Source organism: Sinocyclocheilus anshuiensis, unplaced genomic scaffold (genome assembly GCF_001515605.1).
Source record: "Sinocyclocheilus anshuiensis isolate Anshui unplaced genomic scaffold, SAMN03320099.WGS_v1.1 scaffold74, whole genome shotgun sequence".
Classification (NCBI taxonomy): Eukaryota; Metazoa; Chordata; class Actinopteri; order Cypriniformes; family Cyprinidae; genus Sinocyclocheilus; species Sinocyclocheilus anshuiensis.
Window position 1 is genome coordinate 1,235,700 of NW_015546044.1, and position 23,029 is coordinate 1,258,728.

General features: G+C 36.9%; 1 protein-coding gene across 1 annotated transcript; it reads left to right on the forward strand.

The window, feature by feature from the left end:
- The first annotated feature begins 9,957 nt into the window (after positions 1-9,957).
- LOC107698976 (neurexophilin-1) lies at positions 9,958-22,510 on the forward strand. Its single transcript, XM_016500114.1, has 2 exons — positions 9,958-9,969; positions 21,381-22,510. The coding sequence occupies exons 1-2, from the start codon at positions 9,958-9,960 to the stop codon at positions 22,143-22,145; spliced, it is 777 nt and encodes a 258-aa protein (XP_016355600.1). The 3' UTR covers positions 22,146-22,510.
- Positions 22,511-23,029: the final 519 nt, after the last annotated feature.

Sequence of the window (23,029 nt, forward strand, 5' to 3'; positions counted from 1 at the left end):
TGCATGCAATTTGCGGCATTTCTCTTTAGTTTTTGTTCACATTTGCACCTACTTTTTACACTTGGTGAGGAAATCTATTTCATTTTCTGCTTTTCTGCAGGTAAGCCAGTTTACTTTTTTACTAGTTTTTACTATTAATATGTATGTAGCATATATACAGTTACACTTGAGATATTTTAAAGTGAAATGTGAATTCAGATGTCATTCAGATGTCTATATTCATATATACATATATATAAATAATGTTGGTTTCAACATTTTTAATAAGAAATGAGCAGAAAATCAGCATATTAAGAATTTCTGAAGGACCTGAACAATCCCATCCTCCATACATCTTTTATCTGTATTTATGTTCAACACAGTCAATACAACCTGTCTACACACATTGTGTCACAATACATTGTGAGGAAAGATGTGCAGTGCTACAGCTTAAGCTATAATTCAAATGCAAGTGAAGATTTAGCTATGGTAGACTTGGACATTACAGTTGCTTATGTCGTCTTTTTGTAATTAATAAAGTTAATTAGCTGGCATGTGGATGCAATTTCTGTACTACATGGAAATAAACAAACAAAGCTACACTCTGTGCCCGGTTCAGCTGCTTTGCATTAGGTGCCTCACCACTCCACTGCATATGCTAACTAACTGCAGTCTGTTTGTGTGTGTGTGTCAATCTAGTTTATTTTACTGAGCCCCAGTTACATTTCTGCTCTGAAAATCAGTTTTACTTATCTTGAGGCTATCAATAGGTAATATTTTTACACAACATTCCTTATTTTTTAATTGTAGAATTAGATGGAGAGAGAAAGTAAAAAAAAAGGGCAAGATGAGAAGGTTTGTGTGTGGCAAGTGCATGTGAACGCTTCATGACTGCTAACCAGAGGAACAGACCAATCAGAGCGCTTATCATTCCTCATGCAGTGAATGACAGTATTGCATTACATGGCTGGGACCTGCTTGATTTCACTTCTATTGATTTTCAGAATCACAATTATTCCTCAGCCTGTGTGGGCATGCAGCCAACGCGAGGTGTCGAGAAAAATCATTGAAAGGAAAAAAGGAAGACATGATGAAGATTTTGAGCATGGAGGCAATACAGTAGATTCGGGGACTGAGGCCTCCTGACTGACAGTTTCCAACCTGTGTCTAGCTAAGATTCATTCTGTTTAGCGTTAGTTTTTTTTTTTAGGGAGAACAATCCGGTTTCTTTTATTTTATGGTCATCTTCTCTGTCCTCATCACTTTTTCATTCTACTACTTTCATTCTACTACTACCCGTATACTTCAGTTAATTCTGGGAACTGAAAATCTGTCTGTTCTATGTGAAAGGCACACTCTCTCTCTCTCTCTCTCTCTCTCTCTCTCTCTCTCTCTGTGTGTGTGTGTGTGTGTGTAAAAGAAACAGACCATTGAAATAGAGTACAAAAGGCAAAATTGTTTATTTGTTTTCAGAATGGATAAAATATATTTATTATTTAAAGTAAAATTACTATTAATTATTTATTAATGTATTTGTTTTCAGAACAGTATTTATCTAATTATTTATTTATTAGCCTATTTATTATTAGTGTTCTTCTTTAATTATTGAATAGCATTTATTTATTAGCCTATTATTAGTATTCTTATTAGTAGTGTTCTTCTTCTAATTATTGAATAGCATTTATTTATTTACTTGTTTACTTATTTTTTCCATAATGGTTTAATGTTTTTGTTAATTAAACTTATTATTATTGCTTAGTTGTTTATACTAAATAATAAAAAGTTTAAAGGCCCAAATGTTAGGAAAGTTATTTAATTAGTAACTATAGTTACTTTTTGAAATAAGCACTAAAGTAAAAAGAGAAATATATTTGCTTCAGCATAATTGTTCACTTTCCATTTTTGACAGCCTTTATTTTTTTTCGATGATAACTGTGGTAAACACTAGGTGATCAAAATCTACAGCCTTTTTTTGCCCTCAACATGTGTCCTAGTTTGTAGACAAAAATAAATAAATAATAATAAAAAAAAAAACACTTTGCTAAACATTCACAGATGCAACAGTAATGATACACAAGAAAAATACATTTTCATCACATGACAAGCAAAGGAAAAAAAATACAATGGATATCAACAGCTTTTATTCAGCTTCATAGTTCAAATAAATTTTAGATTTTAAGAACGTTTTCTGACTTTCTTAAGTTTCTATTGCTTTTTTTTCTCATTTTTTTTTCTCTCACACCTCGCTGATCCACGACAGGATTTCACCTGTAATTCCCACAGTCTCCAATCCTTTAACCAGCGTCTTAATTAGACAGAGAAAAATCCTTGTTTAATTAATTGACATGTGAAGGTGTCATTTATGTCGAAGTATTTCCCAGGTTTTGTGAAGCTAATAGCGGTGCTTGTGATAGTGACTGAAGGGTGGGCGCATTATGGCGAGGTGATGGATGCGCTCTGTTCTCCCAGAGCAGCTCGAACACCAGCGATCTGTCAGCTCTCAAAAGCCATTACTTAAAACATTAGCCTGGCCCCATAGCAGCAGCCACTCAGCCACAGACAGACAGGTAAGCATGATTCTCCTAACACTGCTCCTGAGGGACGTGGCTGCGGAGCACGAGCAGGTGTGTGTGTGTGTGAGCGCTGACTGACAGCACTGCTCACACCTGAACGGCCAGCTTGTTATGATATGTGTTACTCCCTTGTCTCGGCTGAATTTCATTCAGTTCTATTCAGTTTGATTTAATTTGATTCTACTGGAAAAGGCATTATTTCTGCAAATGTAGATGACGTTAGCCTCTCTTAAAATGTAATTGTCTTTCTGACAGGGTTTCAAGACCACATGATGTGATGTGAAATCAAATTTCAGACAGTTGTTTAAATTAGTTTTGGGATCATTTGAGGCTCAGTGATTCTTCAATTCTCTTTATATTGTTTTAGGACAATAATTCTGAATTATAGCAGAAACAGACAATAAGTGTTTCAAAATCAGTATTACATTAGCTTTAGTCTCAGATTATGCTTTTAGTCCATGTCGCCATATTTTGGAGGACACATAGCTCTGGTACTGGGCTGCAGGAAGCATTGCAAAACAAAAATCTGAGTTTTTACTCTGTTATTTTTTATTAGGCCATGGGATTTTCAGTTGGCATAATTTGCCTTTAATCTAGACATGACGATTTATCGTTTTGATTATTTAACTTGGCAGATTTCAATTTCTGAATTTTGTTTTTTTTGTTATCATCCCTATACCTATTATATTTTGAGAAATGCCCTATGAATTGGTTACTTTTGAGATCAGCACTCATTAAATTTAAATTACCCTGCCATGTTCACCCCCTCCACCGCTCTTTCTCTTCCTGTTTCCCTGCATTAATGTGAAAACTATTCAAAGTTTCCAGTTAATTGCTCAGACTATAAAACTAAAAGCTGAATGTGTTTGTGGAATAAAGGATTTTTATAGGCAGCATAAATAAAACTTTCTTTCTTTCTTTCTTTTTTTTTTTTAAGACATTTATTTTTAACAAATTATTTTTACTGCACACTGCTCCCTTATTTACATAGTCTCTTCTGAGTGAATTTCTGTTTGGCCTGACTGTCTTTAGTTCAGAATGAAAGAGATGAGATATTTGCACTTGTGCTCTATCACGGATGTGATATTTTTCATTCATGAATCACTACACTGACCATTTGACCTCTTCATATAGCAGTGAATTCAGGTTAAATGGGACATTTTTTTCCCCAGTCATCTCAGTGACAAGAAGTATCTCAATTTACCTGAATTCACCATACATATATACACACACTACTGTTTAACAGTTTGGAGCCTGTAAGATTTTTAATGCTTTTGAAAGAAGTCTCTTATGCTCACCAAGGCTGAATTAGATAAATAAATACATTACAAACAGTAATATTGTGAAATATTACTTTTAGCATCATTATTCCAGTCTTCAGTATCACATGATCCTTCAGGAAGCATTCTAATATGCTGATTTTGTCAAGATATATTTCTTATTAATATCAATGTTGAAAACAGTTGAATGTGTTTGTGGAAACCGTGTATATGTGAATTTATCTGTAAGAGAAAAAAAATGTGTTTGTACATGTTCAGCTATAACATGGATGTTTCAAACATCATTTTTTTTACCCCACATTATTTTAGATTAGCAAAACTGTACATATGTGCTTAATCATAAATGCAGGTACATGAGAATCCGATGATGTCCGCTGGGATAGGAAATGGAGAACATCACACTCTACGTGTCAGAGTATCTTCAGGGCTTTACTTTGATGTGTTATTAGTCTGTGTAAGTGCGTTAGAGCAACGGGACAGTGAGTCTCAGCAAGTAATACATAGTAATCAAGAGTAGTGGATAACCCAGAAGGAGGTTTCTGAAATTAGTCTCACAATCTCCACTTGACAACACACACACACACACACACACACACACACACATGTATTAAGAGCTTGTAAAAATGTAGCAGTCACCACAGGAAACAACATACACAACAACAAAAATTATAAGATGTGTAAGTGAAACAATATGCTCCTATCTGGTATGATTTTTTTTTTAACTAATTTCTCTTTCATGTCAACCTTAGGATGCCTCAGGAGCCGGCTGGGGTTTAAATCAATGCTGCATCTCCTCTACTTTAACATGCTGTCATAAATGTACACTGTAAAAAATGACCGTGAATTTAACGGTAAAAGACTGTAAAAAATGCTACAGTAAAAACCTGTTAAATGGTTAACGGTAAATTCCCCTACTCTATACGGTGAAAATCTGTATTGGACATTACATGTATTGGACATAAATTTTACGGTAGTATACCGTTTTTGAAGTGAAAAATACCGTATAATTTACAGTGAATAACCGTAAATTGACATTCCCAGAATTCCCTGCGTTACATTTCAAATTTGATGTTTTTTTGTTGAAATAACTATGTTTTATTTTTTTTTTTTATTATTAGTTATTTATTTATTTATTTTTGTTCTGCAAAAGAATGAAAGTCATTCAGGTTTTGCATGGTGAGGATCAGGAAATATTGACAGAAATTTCATTTTTGGGTGAACTTTCCCTTTAAATGCACAATCTACTCTGGTTCAAGATGCATTTTCTCTCTGTTATCGTAGGCTAAGTCTAGTAAGTGAGGAATAGGGGTCACCTGCTAAGTGATATTAAGGACATCTACATGAGGAAAATTTGTCTATGGAGAATAACATTTCCTGTTTGGAGAAAGGAGACTATAGGCATTGACCCTCCCTGTGAAATTGTCAGAGATGATAGCGGTGCATGGCGAAACCATTTAAGGTTAAATCTAGCATACAAAATCCACTTTCATTTGTAATGCTGCTGCTTTCCTGCACCAGCGCAAAAGCAAGTCATTTTGAATTAATCTTTTCTGCTTCCCCTCTTTCCTGCATTCTCAATCTCACACACACATACACACACACACACACACATGATTTTTTTTTACAGTGTACTGTAGGCGCTACATTGCAAAATCTGAGCAATTATCTGGTCTAAAGTCTAAAACGGGTTGCTGTCCCCTAAAATGAAAATTATATAATTATTTTCTCACATTTATGCCTTTCCATACCTTTATGACTTTCATTCCTCTATGGAAAGCAAAATAAGAGTTTTCAAATCAATGCAATGTTTTTTGCACATGCAATTAAGGACAGCATGGTCCAAAACAGCATTAGACCCCACTGACTTTCAATGTATGAAGAAAAAAGAATGAACAAACAAAAAAACATTAAAAAAATAAATAAATAAAAAACAATAAAAAACAAAAATTATATATTTTTTTTTTTATTATTAGTTATTTATTTATTTATTTTTGTTCTGCAAAAGAATGAAAGTCATTCAGGTTTTGCATGGTGAGGATCAGGAAATATTGACAGAAATTTCATTTTTGGGTGAACTTTCCCTTTAAATGCACAATCTACTCTGGTTCAAGATGCATTTTCTCTCTGTTATCGTAGGCTAAGTCTAGTAAGTGAGGAATAGGGGTCACCTGCTAAGTGATATTAAGGACATCTACATGAGGAAAATTTGTCTATGGAGAATAACATTTCCTGTTTGGAGAAAGGAGACTATAGGCATTGACCCTCCCTGTGAAATTGTCAGAGATGATAGCGGTGCATGGCGAAACCATTTAAGGTTAAATCTAGCATACAAAATCCACTTTCATTTGTAATGCTGCTGCTTTCCTGCACCAGCGCAAAAGCAAGTCATTTTGAATTAATCTTTTCTGCTTCCCCTCTTTCCTGCATTCTCAATCTCACACACACATACACACACACACACACACACACACATGCACACTATCTCTCGCTCTCTTCTCCTCCATCTGTTTTCGTTTGTGTGTGAGAGAAAGAATATGAATCAGAGAAACACAACTCTCAATAACCCAGAAAGTAATCTGGCCATAATCATTTATGGATTCCTCACTCTCTGGTGCATCATGGGAAGTCTCTGTCTGCAGCACATCCTGCCAAGGTTCAGTCACTTCATTATATTAAATATATTTTAATCTCAGATATATTATATTATTAATGCTGAGTATGATCAACTTTTTTTTAACTTCTTAAACTTTTACACATTAATTTTATTTTTTTATGGACTAAAAATTAATTTATCATGCATTAATTCAAGAACATAGTAGAAAGGCAGAGAGCGAAAGTGATATTGTATTTGGAAGAGCTTTGACACTAGGCATAGACAAATCAGGCAGTATTTTTATTATTTTTTTATCATTGATTATTCACTGTAATTAATAATGATTCTTATGAACATTTTCTTCTGTTCTTTTATCCCTAATTTCTCACAATTTTCATTGAAGAAAATAAGTTCTTTCATTAGAGACAAAATATTATAATTTTTTTTAATAATATTTCTTTTAAAATATTATATTATTATATTAACTCAGGAACTAGAAACACATTTTATAATATTATATTATAATAAAATTAGGGTTGCAAAGAGGCAGAACATTTCCAAAATTCCAAAAGTCTTCCACCCCTTTGCAACACTAAATATAATATTTATGAAAAAACATTACTTAATATAAACATTATTAGTTATTATATGTATAATTATTATCTTATCTTATCTTATTAATGGTACTTAAAATAATTAAGAAATTATGCATCAGATTATTAATTTAATAAATAATTATAAAATCAACACCTGGAATTGCTGTAAGGTTAAATATCTGTCCTAGCTGAATGAAGAGTGGGTTTTCAGGCTCCGGTTGGCATGAATCAAGATGGTGGGTTTCCACTGGTGAACATCCAAAGTTTATAAAAGCATCTTTTCTGATCTTGAACTCTTATTACATGATCTGAGATGGGTCAGAGAAACAAACCACTGATCTTTTATGTCATGGGGAGACTCACAGTTTTGCTTCTGAGATTTTAACATTTGAAATTCAGTTTTATTTTAATTATTCGTACTTACTTTCAATTTTGAATTGGATTTTAACAAGCATTTTTTTCAATTTCAGGCACTTTTTCAATCAGGCATTTTCATTTCTGAATGGAGCACAACCCTGGTTGTCAATCCCAAAACTTACACAAAAGGCAAAAGATAACACATCAGTATGCTGTTAATTCCTTTCAAATTGCCTTTCAGAAAAGCTTAAGTGCATGATGCAAATGTGCTTAAAATGCATGTTAACCATATACCATGTCTGCTGCTTCTGAGAAACAGGAGTCAACTTATGTATGCATATGTTTGTGCCGGGCTTTGTTTAGCCCACAGCCTCTCATGTATCTTGCATTTCAGGAGGTTTTAATATGAAGCATTTCATGTCATTAGTGTCTATGAACCCGGGCTCATATGCAGTCAGGTACTCCAGAGCCTGTCTTCATGCTGTTGAAAATTAACTTTAGACTGTGAGCTGTTTAAAAAAGTGCAATCGGCCAACATGCCTTGAATGGAAAGCAATTTGGTTGAGGGTAATTGAAGGGAAGTGATAAGCTCGGCTGTCTCAGGATTCATTGCTTATTTCATTAGGGAGTTTTTTTTTGTTTTGTTTTTTTGGGAAGGCTCTTCCAGTGTGAAATTGCTAAAGTGTTTATCACGAGTGCCTTTGTAGATTATTTGCTTCTCTTTAACCAAGCACCTTGTGAATTTTCCTTTACGTTCCTACCTTCTTTTATAGGATGAATGAAATATTCATGTTTCTGGAGAACACAGACTTTCATTCTCTTTTCAAAAATCAAATGCAGGCACTCAAGTAATCTTTTATGTTCAAATTAATTCAAATGATGATATTTGTGCCAGCAATTAAATAAAGCAGAGATGTTCCTGAAAGATCTAGTTTTGATTACATCATGTACTGTAGTCAGTTTAAAAGTACTGTACAATTCCATGTAACTAAACCACAGGAATTGAATCACACCATGCTGGTTTTGTCTGGCCAGAGGAGAACTGGCCCCCCGACTGAGCCTGGTTTCTCCCAAGGTTTTTTTCTCCATTTCTGTCACCAATGGAGTTTTGGTTCCTTGCCATTGTCGCCTTTGGCTTGCTTAGTTGGGGACTAGGGTTGCAAAAAGGTGGAACATTTCCAGTAAATTTAGGAAATATTCCGATAAATCCGGAAGGATTTTTTTGGAATATTCCATGGATTTTTGGAAATTTTCCGGAAATTTTCCAGCCCTTTGCAACCCTATTGGGGACACAGTGTCTGGCAACGTTGTTGACTTGAATGCACAGACACTATTAGAAGAGAACTGAACTGAGCTGGACGATGATCACTGAATCAACAATGAACTGACTTTAACTGACAAACTGACTGTTTTCTATTGTCTCTTGCATTATCAGCACACATTTTCCTTTTTAACACTGTAAAGCTGCTTTGACACAATCTGCATTGTATAAAGTGCTATATAAATAAAGGTGATTTGACTTGACTTGAGTAACTGATGTTTTTACAAGTGATCAAAATTTAAAGTAAAATTGTCCTGTGTCTTGGCCCTCATTTCCATGTTGTAACCACAGGGCACTGAATAACTAACCAAGACACTGATTTATATATCAGTATCAAGGACTTAATAAGAAGTAAGTTCATCCTTTGCCTTAAGGACAGCTTCAGTCTTCTTTGCAAGTGTCATACAAGTACTGAACTGTGTGCTGAGATATTGAGTCATTAATCAATAAGAAAAGTTAGTTCTTTGAGAGATTAAATCTTTCTTGCACTTTACGCTCCAGAACGTCCTGTAAAAGCTCACTGATATTTAGATCTAGCGATGAACCCTTTTCACAGATGGCGATGATGGCATTTCCACAGTTATTAATGGTTTGAAATACAGCATTGCAATGGAAAACATGAAAATTAGGAAACTGCAGAGTTCCATGATTACCCAAACGTAATGGAGTATTCCAGAGTAAAAAGCTGTTTACACCAGGGAGGATAAATATAGCTATAAAGTTTTAATAATCATTCTAATTGCTTGAAAATATGGAAATCCACACCACAACTGTAACAATAGCACCACAGAGGAATGATATTGTTGGAATCACCAATTTCCTACACTTTGCTACTGTAGTTTCATGTCTCATGTTTGACTATGTGGTTTCTTTCTTCTCCTTACATATTAAAATGTAAAACTTATTGATGTATTTATTTGTTAGTTCATTGGTTAGTTAGTACATTACCCCTAAAACCCAGAACAACTTTGTGTTTTCTTACAAAACAGTTGCATTCTCCCAAGAAACTTTTAATGGAAATTCTATGAGGTGAGAGGAAAAACTATATTTCAATTAGTTTGTGAGAAAATGCAAAGTTTCTTTGGGGAATGCATAGTTTTGTGAAAAAAATGCAAAATTTCTCAAAATTTCTTTTGCCAGAAAATGTGAATGTTTTGCGAGAGAATTAACAGTTTTTGGGGGTGAATGCAATACTTTTGTGAGAGAACGCAAAAACATTAAAATATAATTTTTCCTCCCATCTCTTTTTTTTATCACCATGTCCCCATTGGTAAGTAATCGTGTAATTTACAGTCCAAGGGTGATTATTGCAAACTAAACTCCTTAAAGATGATACAAGATAATACCGTCAGTATTTTTTGCAATTAACTGTCAAATACCATTAATTGTCATTAATTGCCTTTGCAGCCACATTAAGCATATGTTTAAACTCCAGCTTCAAAAGTAAAGCAATTTTTTTTCTGCAAAATATTTCCTTTTTTTTTTTTAGCATTTTTTGTGTATTTCCCCTGAATGAAATAATACAAATTAAAGTGACAGGGGAATCCAGGCTCAAATGCACATCTCGTTGATTGCTCTTCATTTAAATTTTAATCATATTGTTAGAGCACAGTACAAAAAAAAAAAAAGATAAATTATACAAATCCAGCCCAGACATCAATGATTGCATTGTGTATTCATAATGTTTACATGGGCAAATAAAGCATCAGCCTTCTATCAGAGAAGCCAGTATAGCATTATCTGGATATGATTGCTTCTGGTTTACCTGTCACCAAATAGATGAGTGTGAGATGAAACCAAGCTGTTTTTATCAGGAAGCAAAGAGCCTGTTGGCAGGTTAAAGTGGCAATGGCAGATACTGTAACCCGTAAGTAGCCCTGTCAATGGCCCGCTCCGATGGACATGAGCATATTGATCTCTGACTTTCAGTTAAACGCTCCTTAAGGGGGTCTTTTTCCTCGCCTCTCTCTCTGTACTCTCCATCACATTGCATCCGCAAATCAATGCAGCACTGTAACACACCACAGGCTGTCTATAAAACACCGCAGCAGTTTTCCAGTGTGGAGACAGTGGCAGAACAGCGCTTCGTTTCTCCTCGGCTGAATTATTTGTGTCCTCAACCACTAAATCATATTGATTAAAGCTTGTCACGGATTTGAAATGAGGTCCTGTGGGGTCACTTGCAGCAGAAATGGCAGTTTATTGGATTACAGGCTTAATTTGATTTTGAGTGACGAGCGTGCATTATAATGGCAGCCTCCCTGGAGAGCACTCTTCTTACCTGACTCTTGAACCCTCCTACCACTTCACACAAAAGGACAAAACACGCATGTATAAATACACTTGGCACTACACAAAACCAACATTTCTGAAATGTGAAGCCTCTTATTTCTCTTGTGTGTTTGCGTTTGTGGGGTCTTTTAAACAAAGCTAATGATAATGCACAGGAAAAAAATATATAACTCAGAAATTGATAGTGACTTTCACAAATAATTATTAAATGGCAAGCCACACATTGAATTAAGCGTAGAAAAACTGAAATAGTATTTATTTTATTTTTTTATTTTTTTTGTAAAATACTCCAATAATCTTTGTTTTAATTACAACTTTGAAAATGTTTTTTTACAGTCTAGATCACTTGATCATTGTGCATAAGAGTTAAAATGGTATTTTGGAGGTAAATAAACTCTAAAACCTGATATGTGTGCACTGGATCTAACAAAAAAATGGACTGGATTGAAAACAGATGGATGGGATTAACAAACATACACTGTAAAAAAAATAAATAAAAAATGTTTCTAGAACAATAGCTTTTGGGTTTGTAAGTCCAAGCAATCTTTTTTTTTTTATTAGACCCAGTGTTATTTTTAAAGGGGACATCAGATGCAATATTCACTTTTACATGGTGTTTGCATATAAATGTGATGAAGCAGTGTGTGGACACAACCACCCTACAATGATAAAAATGCATTCTGTCCTTTTTTAATCCATAAAACACCTAAACAGTCTTAATTATCAAGACTGTTTCCGCTGCCGCTTTCACAGCACATATTTTTTTGGCGTGCATGTTAACAAATGAGTGCATTCACACCAGGAGCTGCGCGTGAGCAGCACTGAAGCAATGGTTTCGGCATCGAATCAATATTTGCTGCACTGCACGCTTATGCAAACTTTCAAGACTCTAAAGCTTTCAAGTTTATAACTGACCAACTTCTAAAAACAAATTTATAGTTGTCTGCTGTGATGCTGTACAAACGCTTCCAGTGTGCATACTCTTGTGAGTCTGCAGCTGCAGTGACGATGAAGTAACGCTGACGTGAAGCTGACACGAAGCTCAAGCTAGTGGTGTGAAACAGGCGTCTTCATTTTCTCCCGACATCAGAGCCACTGAAGACGCAGTGAATTAGTTTTGTTTTTGATGGTAACGTGCCACCGAATACACAAAAAAACAGAAGAGAGGGGTAGGGTGAGCAGCAGCTCATTATCATTTAAAGAAACATGCACCGAAACGGGTTGCTGGGAACAGAGCTGTTTTTGACAAGGTAAAAAGGGTGTTGTTTTACATGAACATTGAGGAATTTTTACCAAAGTATGTTGCAGACATTTCATGAAGACCCTACAGAATCATACCAACTTGTGGAAAATGGGCATTCCGATTTCCCCTTTAAATTAATTAATATTCATATTAAATGAATTCCAATTTAAACGCTGGTCCAGAAAACAACTTCAAATTACAGGAAATGACCTCATTAGTACTTGTAAAACACACACACAGACACACACACACACACACACACACACACACACACACACAAACATACAGCATGCAGTTAATCAAAATATTGAAACTAAATTGATATTCAATTGTTTTATCACCATATTAGTGTTTTTAATTGCATGCTATATGTTTATGTGTGTTTATACTAGTAACACACACACACTCATACACATGCAGAATATACAGCTTACACCCAAACAGTGAAACTAAATTGAAATGTATTGTTTTTTTGATCACCGTATTAATTTTTTAACAGATTTGTGACATTACAAACTTTAAAATACTGAAAAATATATGGCATGCATGCAGCCCCTTCCAATCTGTCTTTCTGCTGCAGATGTAGCTAGCACAGGTGTCTAATGGCATGGTATAGATCCAGGTATGCAAAAAAGGAAAATAAATAAAGAATAGGAGTAGAAGAAATCATTTGAAGAAGAGCAGCACAGCTTCAGTTTATTATTCCAGCCTAAAATCTCATTAAGTGTGACATTGAGGATTAGCTAAGAGGGAAAAGAGTAGAGAGAGAAGTCTCCCACAAATAGCTGTGAGGAGCGACGCGCTGGCTTTTGTTTGCCATCATTAAATCTGCGCTGAAGTGGCCCCGAATCACTGATCAGAGGAGGCCCCCCGAATATGACAGCAGGACAGGTGCCCTCTCTTCCTCTCACTCTCTTCTCACATGCTCACTTTTCCTCTCTGTGTCTTGCTGCGTCTGTGTTCTTCTCTCTCGCCTTCTCGGCTCTTAATTGGGGTGATTGGGTGGCGGGGCCATCTGCGATGCTGACAAAGCGAAGCCTGCTTTGATTTATGGAGCCTCAGGCCACATTAGTCTCAAGATTTCCACAGTAAATATCAGCGCTCAGCAGTGGAGTTAGCTCAACAAAATCTGCATTGCTCAGGAACAGAACTGTAGGTTCCTCCTTGGGAATAGTATTGAGATGATGTTAGACTTTTGGGGTACTGTTTCAAAGGAACAATGTTTTGTAGCATTTTGCAGAGTGTGGTTCATGGGTGCTCAATTCTACTGAGTGTCTGTCTTAAGCTGTGAGATCAAAGTCAGCTGACAGGGACTAATTTAAGTCCATTTCACACTTTAAAGAGACCTTTTAAGGGGTCATAACATGACAAATCACATTTGCTTTGATCTATTGACATTAGAGGTCTTTGTACCACTAAAACATCCAACTTAAAACGTCCTTCTCATTATAAACAAAAAATGTAACCAATCTCCAAAAACAGCTAATTTTGATATTGTGGTCAGTGGAGTCGCTAAGGATTCTGGGCCCATTGCACAGATTTTGCTATGGGGCCCCTCAAACGAGGGGAGGGTGTGTTGGCTGACAATCTCAGTCGGGCCCCCCAGTGGACATAGTGTGGGCCCCTCTCAGCCTCTGGGCCCTATGCACTCTGTCCCCCTTTTCCCCCTGGTTGTGACGACCCTGATTGTGGGATGTCACACAGACAAATACATTTAAGACATTTTGCCTCCAGAGCAAGACATGAACGAATAATTATAAATAATCACACCATAGGCCCTGCCCACTAGGGGTTCAGTCGCTTGACGGCTGACACTTGCCTACACTGGATGCGAGTGTCACATCGTCAAAAGCAAATAGAAGCCATTACAGTGGATACAGATGCATACAGTCTACATAGTCCATGCGCTTGAGATACTCCCGACAACAGGACAAATGGAAGAGTCAAAGAGTGTTTGCTTTGACGCGTCCAGTTTAAACAGCTTGTTTGCAGCTCTGTACAGACTTAAAAATGACCTCTGCACCAGAAATAAGTGAATGGTTTCTTTTTAATGGCATCCCAGATCACGTTGGATAATTATTTGTTTGTTCATACATTTAACTGCTGATTGTTTTGTACATGAGGCGCAGTGCGATGGAGAGTTTGTAAAGAAACTTTGGCTGAAAGATGGAACAGCTAACTGTATTGGATCTGAAAGCAGCTACATGCTTTATCTGTAAATGATAGTTTTATATGGATAATGTTTTCAAATCCCTTATGTGCAGTAGCGAGTGGCCGTTGATACTGTTTCCTTATGCAGTTTTCTCCCAAAAAAAAAAACTTTATTAAAACCCCTTAACTGTCACCGTCCCACCTGTGGGACGCTTGGCACTCTTTTTTTTGTTGTCCTTTTTCTCTATCAAATCTTTTAGTAATCATCATAAATCATATATCATTTGAAAGCATAGAATGTGAAAACCATTTTGAAATCGGACATTGCGTTACCATGGAAATGGTACTTTAAAATCGTTTGGCGGTGTCAAGTGTCATATTACAAAATGCATTAAGCTCTTTTACAATCAAAATTTTTATAATCTTGACAAAAAACATATCATTGGAAAGGTCTGAGTCTCAGGATTCCATATGTGGTGGTTATTTGAGAAGTATTATAGAAGTAATATTGACAGAGAAATCTAGACATTTGTGACAGAAAAATGCATTATGCATTAAAAATGTAATGGAGTTTGGATGGCACCTGGTGGCTGTTTGTGGTATAACGCCCTAAATAAAATCTCACGGGAACCTCGATTTTTTTCACATCAACTTCAAATTTGGAACATAACTTATTTAGACAATGGGCTTTAATTAAGGCTTTAATTTTATACCAATTTTAGAGTAAAACCTGTTATTTAAAATATTTATTATATATCAAATAAAATAAAATGAATATAGTGCATTTTCTTTACAGTAAATTTAAACTACCATAACTTTTTGATAATTATTTTTTTTTTTTTAATTCCACTTTTGCGATAATCTGCTAATTTTCTTCTTTAAAAAGAGACCAGAAATTACAACAATTTAAATTTGGATAGTGCACCTGCATGCCTATTTAAAAAAAATGGGGGGTGACAGTTAAGGGGTTAACACTATAAGTGAACCTCAAGGACATATAAACAAAATATATATATATGTGTTATGACCCCTTTAAAAAAAAAGCATGCTACAAAGATTCTCGATGACCAGTTCTTGCATGTGTAATCATTTTAATACCTGATCTGGTGGACTTAGGAGCTTTGCATTGTTAAAATAAGAGTCTGTCTAGTTCACTGTAATCTTACCATAATATGTGTCCTTTCAATTTCCAAACGGCCTTGTTAGAGCTTGTATGTAACTGTATTTGCAGCAGTGTATATTCTGCTGTTAAATGACTGCATTCACCCAGTCAGTGTTTGGGATTGAGAACCGTATTTAATGGGTGTGAGTCTCAAATGTTTTACAATAGTCTATATACAGTAGGCTTTTTTAGTTGAAATTGTATGAACAAGTGCCCTTTTTGCTCCCAGAAGGTGAATTTCACCTGTAGTGACAAAAAGATGGCAAGGTTCATAACAAAGAAAAGTCTTATCACAGTTGATAAGACACAAGCCTAGGAAGACCAAGTTCATTTGTCAAATATGAATCAATGGACAGTAGCTTTGAATGCTTTTAATTATTTTTAACTGAGTATTGAGCATAGCATTTGAGTCACGTGACTGTATCTAAAACCGGTTTTACTCACATAGCATGTTTACCTAAAATACATCTCTGAATCCTGAAAACTGACACCATTCACACTGAACACGTTTTTGCATTCACTGCACAACTTTTCCATTGTTTTTCCATGTAAACACATACTACACTAATGTGTTTGTCCATTATGCTCGAGTTAAAATAAACAGATTTCCAGACTTGGCTTTTTTTTTTTCCATTCCCCTGCCCTGTGTCTCATGTTTTTAAACACAAAAACGGATTCTGTGTAAATGGGCTCCAGTTGGGCTGGTTCACACAGAACTCTTTTTAAATTCTACTTTAAGTTACATTTGAATAGTTACCAACATAAATCTATGCTAGCCAAACACTGATGACCATTGTGCTGCGTCTTGCTGCTTTTTCGGCGTCTTGATTTTGGGTGTCACATTTTTATTTTTTTTATGTTTTCAAAGTTCTGAGTAAATAGGCTCCAATGTGGCCTTTTTTCACAATTTACACTGCACTTTAATTGGTTACCAATGTAAATCCACGCTAGCTGAACGTTTAAATGCTGTTAAAAAATGTTGTTTTCCACTCCTCAATGCAGTGTCTTATGTTGTAAATGCAAGAACAAACGGTCCATATTAACAAGCACTGATGATCGTATTCTGTTGCCTTGTAAACGTGGCCATTGTGTTCAAATGAGTTCCTGTCATGCTGAAACAGACATGCGTTTTAATATTCTCGTTTGGCTCTTTCATAATTGCATTCGTAAATGCAGAAAATGCATCTCATACTGGGCATACGGAACAGTTTTTGTACGGTCAGTGTGTCACACTTCTGTTGCAATACCTACTTGACAGTATCAGGGGAATCCATGGGCATTGTTACAAACACACAGGCTGCTACACAACGAGCATGACAGCCTGCTTTAATGGTGCATCTAACGGTCTTCTTATGACACCATTAGGCAGTTCTAGTGCGTGGTCACAGCCTGATATTCCATGGCTGCTTAGCAGCTGTCCAACTCTTGCAGCAAGCATGCCTCTGCCCCAGCGGCCCATCCTAAAGCACAGTGCTTAGTTATGCCGCTAATGGGCCTGTGCAATGCCTCACACTCCTACAAACCAAATGCACGCAGCAGGCAGCGAGGAAAGGGGGGCTAGCAAAGCCTGCAAGTGCTTTGTTAGCAGAATTGGATTTAGTTGAAATCCATCTTCATTTTTGCCTTTCCTTTTCATTTCTCTCAGGATGGCCACAGCATGAGGTGCCTTGTTTAAGCTTCTAGGTTGTGGATGACAGTGAATTTCTGAGGAGGAAGAAGATATGCACTATTTAATCTCATGTCCCAGGCTGTAAACGTTGTTTGGGAGGTTGTTAAAGTGAGGCACATTGGCATATTGTTTTGCACGGTAGAGGTTTTGGCCTTGACTTAGTGGTTTTATTGATAAGGACCGTGTTTTCTCTGGGACGTTTATCTCAGGCGGATGTGTTTTTGTAATTCTCCTCACTTCGCGTTTAGTGTATTTCTGTAGTGTAAAGGTAAATGGTCAGGGTAACAGTTGAAGCAGTTCTTTCTCTGCTCTGGGTTTTATCTACCCCCTCTGCTCATTCTCTTACTACCGTTGTTTTACAAAAGCTATTTTAACAATGGTCATTATCGGTTGACCTTTAGCCCACCTGCTGTTTTGTACGCCAGCTCTGTCAAAGAGACAATACAACTCTGAAAGGAAGTTACTTCACAGCAAGAGTACTTACCCTCCATAATGTAGACATATGTTATGGGAATTTTGAGCATATATATATATATATATATATATATATAATCTATATATAATACAATAATATAATATAATATAGAATTCCATATATCAAATATTTTATTTATTATTATTTTATTTGATATATACACACACACACACACACACACTTTCAATTTATGATATGTTTTTTGCAATATATAATAATATTTTTCTTTATTGATCATAACACACATTCTTTTTTTTTACTCTCTTTAAAGGACACCCCCTGAAGTCAGGGCTGATTATGATTTTAAAGAGCTGTTTTAAATGTTCTCTTTTAATGGGCCAGTTTTAAAGATATGGACACCTGCAGAAATGCAGGGAACAAGCACATTGTAATGTTTCACTTACTAAGTAAACAGCCCTGACGATGTAATCAATTTGTCAATAATATGCTAGCTAACACTGTAGTTGACTTATTGATGCATATAAATACCTTAATTAGTGCAAATTAACATTCAAATAGAAACACAAATGTGCGGCAATAACATAATTGCATTTTCAGAATTAGACTGCGTAATTATTCCATTTAATCTGCTATCATTAATTAGGACCAAATGTAGCTCTGGCTTATGTTAGGCGAGCAGGGTCTGATTCTTGCCATTGGTTGGTGCAGTGCAGTCATAGAACATGTATTTCAACGTTAAGTAACTTTCAAAGAGTAGTAGTATTTTAAAGTGTTTAATTTTCTGTTAGAATTTGGCACACCGTTCTGTATGTGACTGTTCATAATTCTAAAAAACATTATTTGGCAAGTTACTGAATTTAATTTGCACTCACATTTCTTTGATTACTATTCAGTGTGAACATAATGTATTGTTTTTCTCATATTTTTTTAATAATTATATATGAAAGAATAAATTATATTATATTGTATATTATATTATTATATATTTTAATTTTAAAATGTATCTTTTCGCACACTCCCAGTGTTGCTGAACAGCATGTCCTGACTCCTGTATTGTTTGAATGAACAATGTTTGCATTTGTAAAATCTCTTTTATAATGTTTCATGTAGTTCAGCTTGCTGTTGGATTAAGAATGTAACCATTATGATCTGATCTGTGAGCCTTGAACTTCTTCAAGCAGGCAGACTCATTAAGACTCACACCAGGCACACAGATTGGTGTACACATGCTGCTCTTGCTGACCTGATGCAGTGCAGTGCAGTGCCTGGGGGAGCCCAGCTGTTTGTGCCTGGCTGGCCGGCTGTCAGTGGGTGAGGTGGGAAGGGCCTGGCCGTGACTCCCCCCCCCGAATGTGTTTACCAGATGCACTGTTGCCTCAGGTGAGCACTGCAGCTGGCTCCGTAAAGCTCCAGCAGTCGGGCTGGATCCAAGCCCGTCATGGCAAGACAGACTGGACAGACGGAGGCTTGCATTCAGACACCTGCTATGTGTGCAGGATTTGTGCCCAGGAGAACTGACTCCTGGCCAGTGTTTTGCTGTTTGTGCTTTCCACGTGTGAGCTTTATAAGGTCTCCAAAGGTGGACAGAAAAAGACTAGCCATAGGCGAAGTGTTAGACAGTAAAGCCAGATCTGTTTTTCAGTGCAAGCCTCAGGATTTAACTTTACCTTTTAACTGACTGTTTTTTTTAATGTAAGAGCTAAAATGCTAAAACTTACGAGACTAATTAATTACTTAATTTTCATGAATATCTGAAATGTTTTATTCTGATTGGTCAATTGCAGCATTCTGCCATCAAATATTTTGGTATAATGACCTTTAAACTGCATATTTGACTGTTGACAAATCTCTTTGCAGTAAAATAATTTCAACTTCAATGTCATTTCATGTCCATTTATTTGGTAATTAGTTTTCAAATAAGCAGGTTAGCCAGTCATTATCAAATAAACTTTCAGGGTGATACAAGACATCCTCGTTTAGTATATAAAGCTTTATTTCTATAGCATCTTTTTAAAACAGTGTTTACAAAGTGCATTACAGAAATGAATGAATGAGTGTCATAGAATAATAAATATAAAAGAACAAGAACATAAAGCGTAGAACAGATTACAAAATAAAATAATTGAAAACCCATTCAATTGGAAATTATTATTATTAAAATAAGTAGTAGTAGTAATAGCATTAAGAATTATTATATAGTTATTAATATTAATATGATCGTGACTAGCTGACTATATCCTGACTGTAAATTACATCACCTAGGACACTTGCTAAAACATTTTGCAATTGTTTTATTGTATTGAACTATATTCCATTGGATGATGAATACATAAGCATGAAAACATGTTTTTCCCTCAACATTTTGTTAAAACAAGCACTATACAGATCCATTTATCAATGCAAGTGCCCTCCCAGTCGGTCAGGCTGCACTGAACTTCACACAAATAGCTCCTTGAAACTTGCTCAGCCTTGGAATGTTTGTATTGCCCCTTCAGCATTTAGCCATTAATAAATAATAATGAGTTCTGAACGTGACCAGACCACTATCATGCAATTTCTAAGTTTTAAGTTAAACTTCTCTTAATTTGCATTTTGAACAACGCTTCAAGTCAGATATCGATTACCTTTCAGGTTCGCAACATGGAATCCTTAAGTGAGCCACGTGGCCTTGCTCCCAACCAGCACTGTGTTTAAACTGGACCTGCATCGCCCTCGCTCATGCTGTGAGGCAATTCTGTCCGAAGGGTCGGGCAGATTGGTAGCGAGACCTTATTTTCTAACTATCGATCCCAGGGGTAGCCCTCGAGATGCAAAAACCACCGCAAGACAGATCTGCTGTCAGGTCTTACAGTAGAAATCAGGCAATCAATGTCACTGCGCTCCGCCAGACCCTGTATTGCCCCTTCAGCATTTAGCCATTAATAAATAATAACTCTGTCTTTAATCATGCTCCCAGAGCACAAAACATATTACCCTCTTTTAGTACAGGGCAAGGCCTCTTACTCCACACATGAGGAAGAGTAATGATACTTAATTTCATTGGAAATATATTTGAACTCTCTTCCCAGGGTTCTTCATCACTAGTGTGAGTGCTTGTCAGGTAAAGGTGCATGTTGAGTTGTGTATTCTTTTATAAACCACCGCAAGACAGATCTGCTGTCAGGTCTTACAGTAGAAATCAGGCAATCAATGTCACTGCGCTCCGCCAGGCCCTGTATGGACCTAATTCCACTCATCTGCACTAAATGGAGAGAACCCAGTGGTTCATCAATCATCAATTCAAGGAGCAGTGGCTGGTTAATAGTCTGCTCTTTACTCAAAGAATAGTCACCGGTATTATCAGGGGGGGCCAGCGGAGATCCCCTCCCCAACCACACAATGTGGCGAGTTTGATTGTTGTATTCTTTTTCTCATTCGCCACGCTCCGTTCCATTTCCCAGACAGCTCCTGTCAGCTAACATGTTGCAAATTGAAGCTTGCGGGCTCGATCGATTATCTTTTTTCCTCCCTCATCCTAATCCATTTGATCTGTCTGTTGAGTATTAGACTACATGATTGTGTGGGGGTGAGGGGTCAATATCTCCCGAATCAAGAGTAATATCCACTTAATTCATTTTTCCTGTCAAGCTGCACTGGATGAAATGCTCACTTGTTTTGCATTATGTGTCTTCTGTAGCTCTTTAAGGTTAAGAAGGCTCAATAACATCCTCTCCATCTTGCTTTCTTAGGTTTCAAGTACCCACGGTTCTATCCCGGGGAAGTCGGAGCTGCTCAAATCAGGGAGCCCCAAGTCGACACTAAAGCATATATGGACAGAAAGCAGTAAGGACTTGTCCATCAGTCGACTTCTATCACAGACTCTCCATGGGAAGGAAAATGCAACAGCCCTGGACCTGCACTATGACACTCCGGAGCCTTACTCAGAGCAGGACCTCTGGGACTGGCTGAGGAATACCACGGACCTACAGGACTCCAGGCCTCGAGCCAAACGGCGGCCAATGGTCAAGACGGGCAAGTTCAAGAAAATGTTCGGCTGGGGAGATTTCCACTCCAACATCAAAACGGTCAAGCTCAACCTTCTGATCACCGGTAAGATCGTCGATCACGGCAACGGCACCTTCAGCGTCTTCTTCCGCCATAACTCCACGGGCCAGGGCAACGTGTCCGTCAGCCTGGTCCCGCCGAGCAAAATCGTTGAGTTTGATTTGACGGCCCAGCAGTCGGTCATTGACTCCAAGGATTCCAAGTCCTTCAACTGCCGCATCGAGTACGAGAAAGTTGAGAAGGGCTCCAAGAACACGCTCTGCAACTTCGACCCGTCCAAGACATGTTACCAAGAGCAGACACAAAGCCACGTATCCTGGCTCTGCTCAAAGCCCTTCAAAGTCATTTGCATTTACATCTCCTTCTACAGCACCGACTACAAGCTTGTGCAGAAAGTCTGCCCAGATTATAACTACCACAGTGATACTCCTTACTTCCCTTCCGGCTGAAGGTAGCCGCTGACGTCCCACATGAAGGACAACGAGGCAAAGGATGGAGCTCTCTCCCCATCCACAACAAATACATGTTCCCCGTACTGCCCATACCATGCGCTCATGGCCCAGATCTATTAAAACAACTTGAAAAGAGAAGTATTTGACTATTTGCACAAGGACCACACGAAAACTTTCATTTGAGGGCATAATGTAGTGCTTTTGTTTGCTCACTTGGTATGCTTTAAGTTACGGCACACATTATTGTTAATTTATTGTTTATATATTTTAATGTTCTTAGAATATTATTTTACCACTGGGGTGTTGCTTGTATGACCATGTACACTCACACTTTTGTCCTGTAATGTTCTGTTTTAATTTAGAAATGTTTGAGTTTCAGAATATTTAATTAGTTTATTTGTACAAGTATGAACATGTTTATTAGAACTGCCAAGAGACCATGAGGGCGTAGATACAATAGGACTTTTTTCGTTTCGATGGTAGTTTGCCTCAGAAGAGATGTCGCTGGAGAATTAATCGCAGTCAGAATCTCAATGTTCCCTCCACCTACAAACTTTTGAACAGCCCTGGAGTCCCCACGCATTCTTCAGTTATTCCTCCCAGCCCAAAGGCCCAAAGGTGAGGACAATGGCTTTGTTCTGCTGGTTATGAGCAGGCCTTAACTACAGGCATGTTTTCTACCTATTACAAGGAAGCTGTACTGTAATAATTACGGCTTGTTCGGCCCTAGCTGTGTCCTGTAGTTCAATAAGATCCAGGAATGATTGGAGGGCTTGCTCACTGTCACTTATAATACACTGTAATGTACTGAATTCTATATCATAGAGCCTAATTTGTATGAATGGTTTGTATTGTACATAGTTTATCCTGATGGAGCTGCT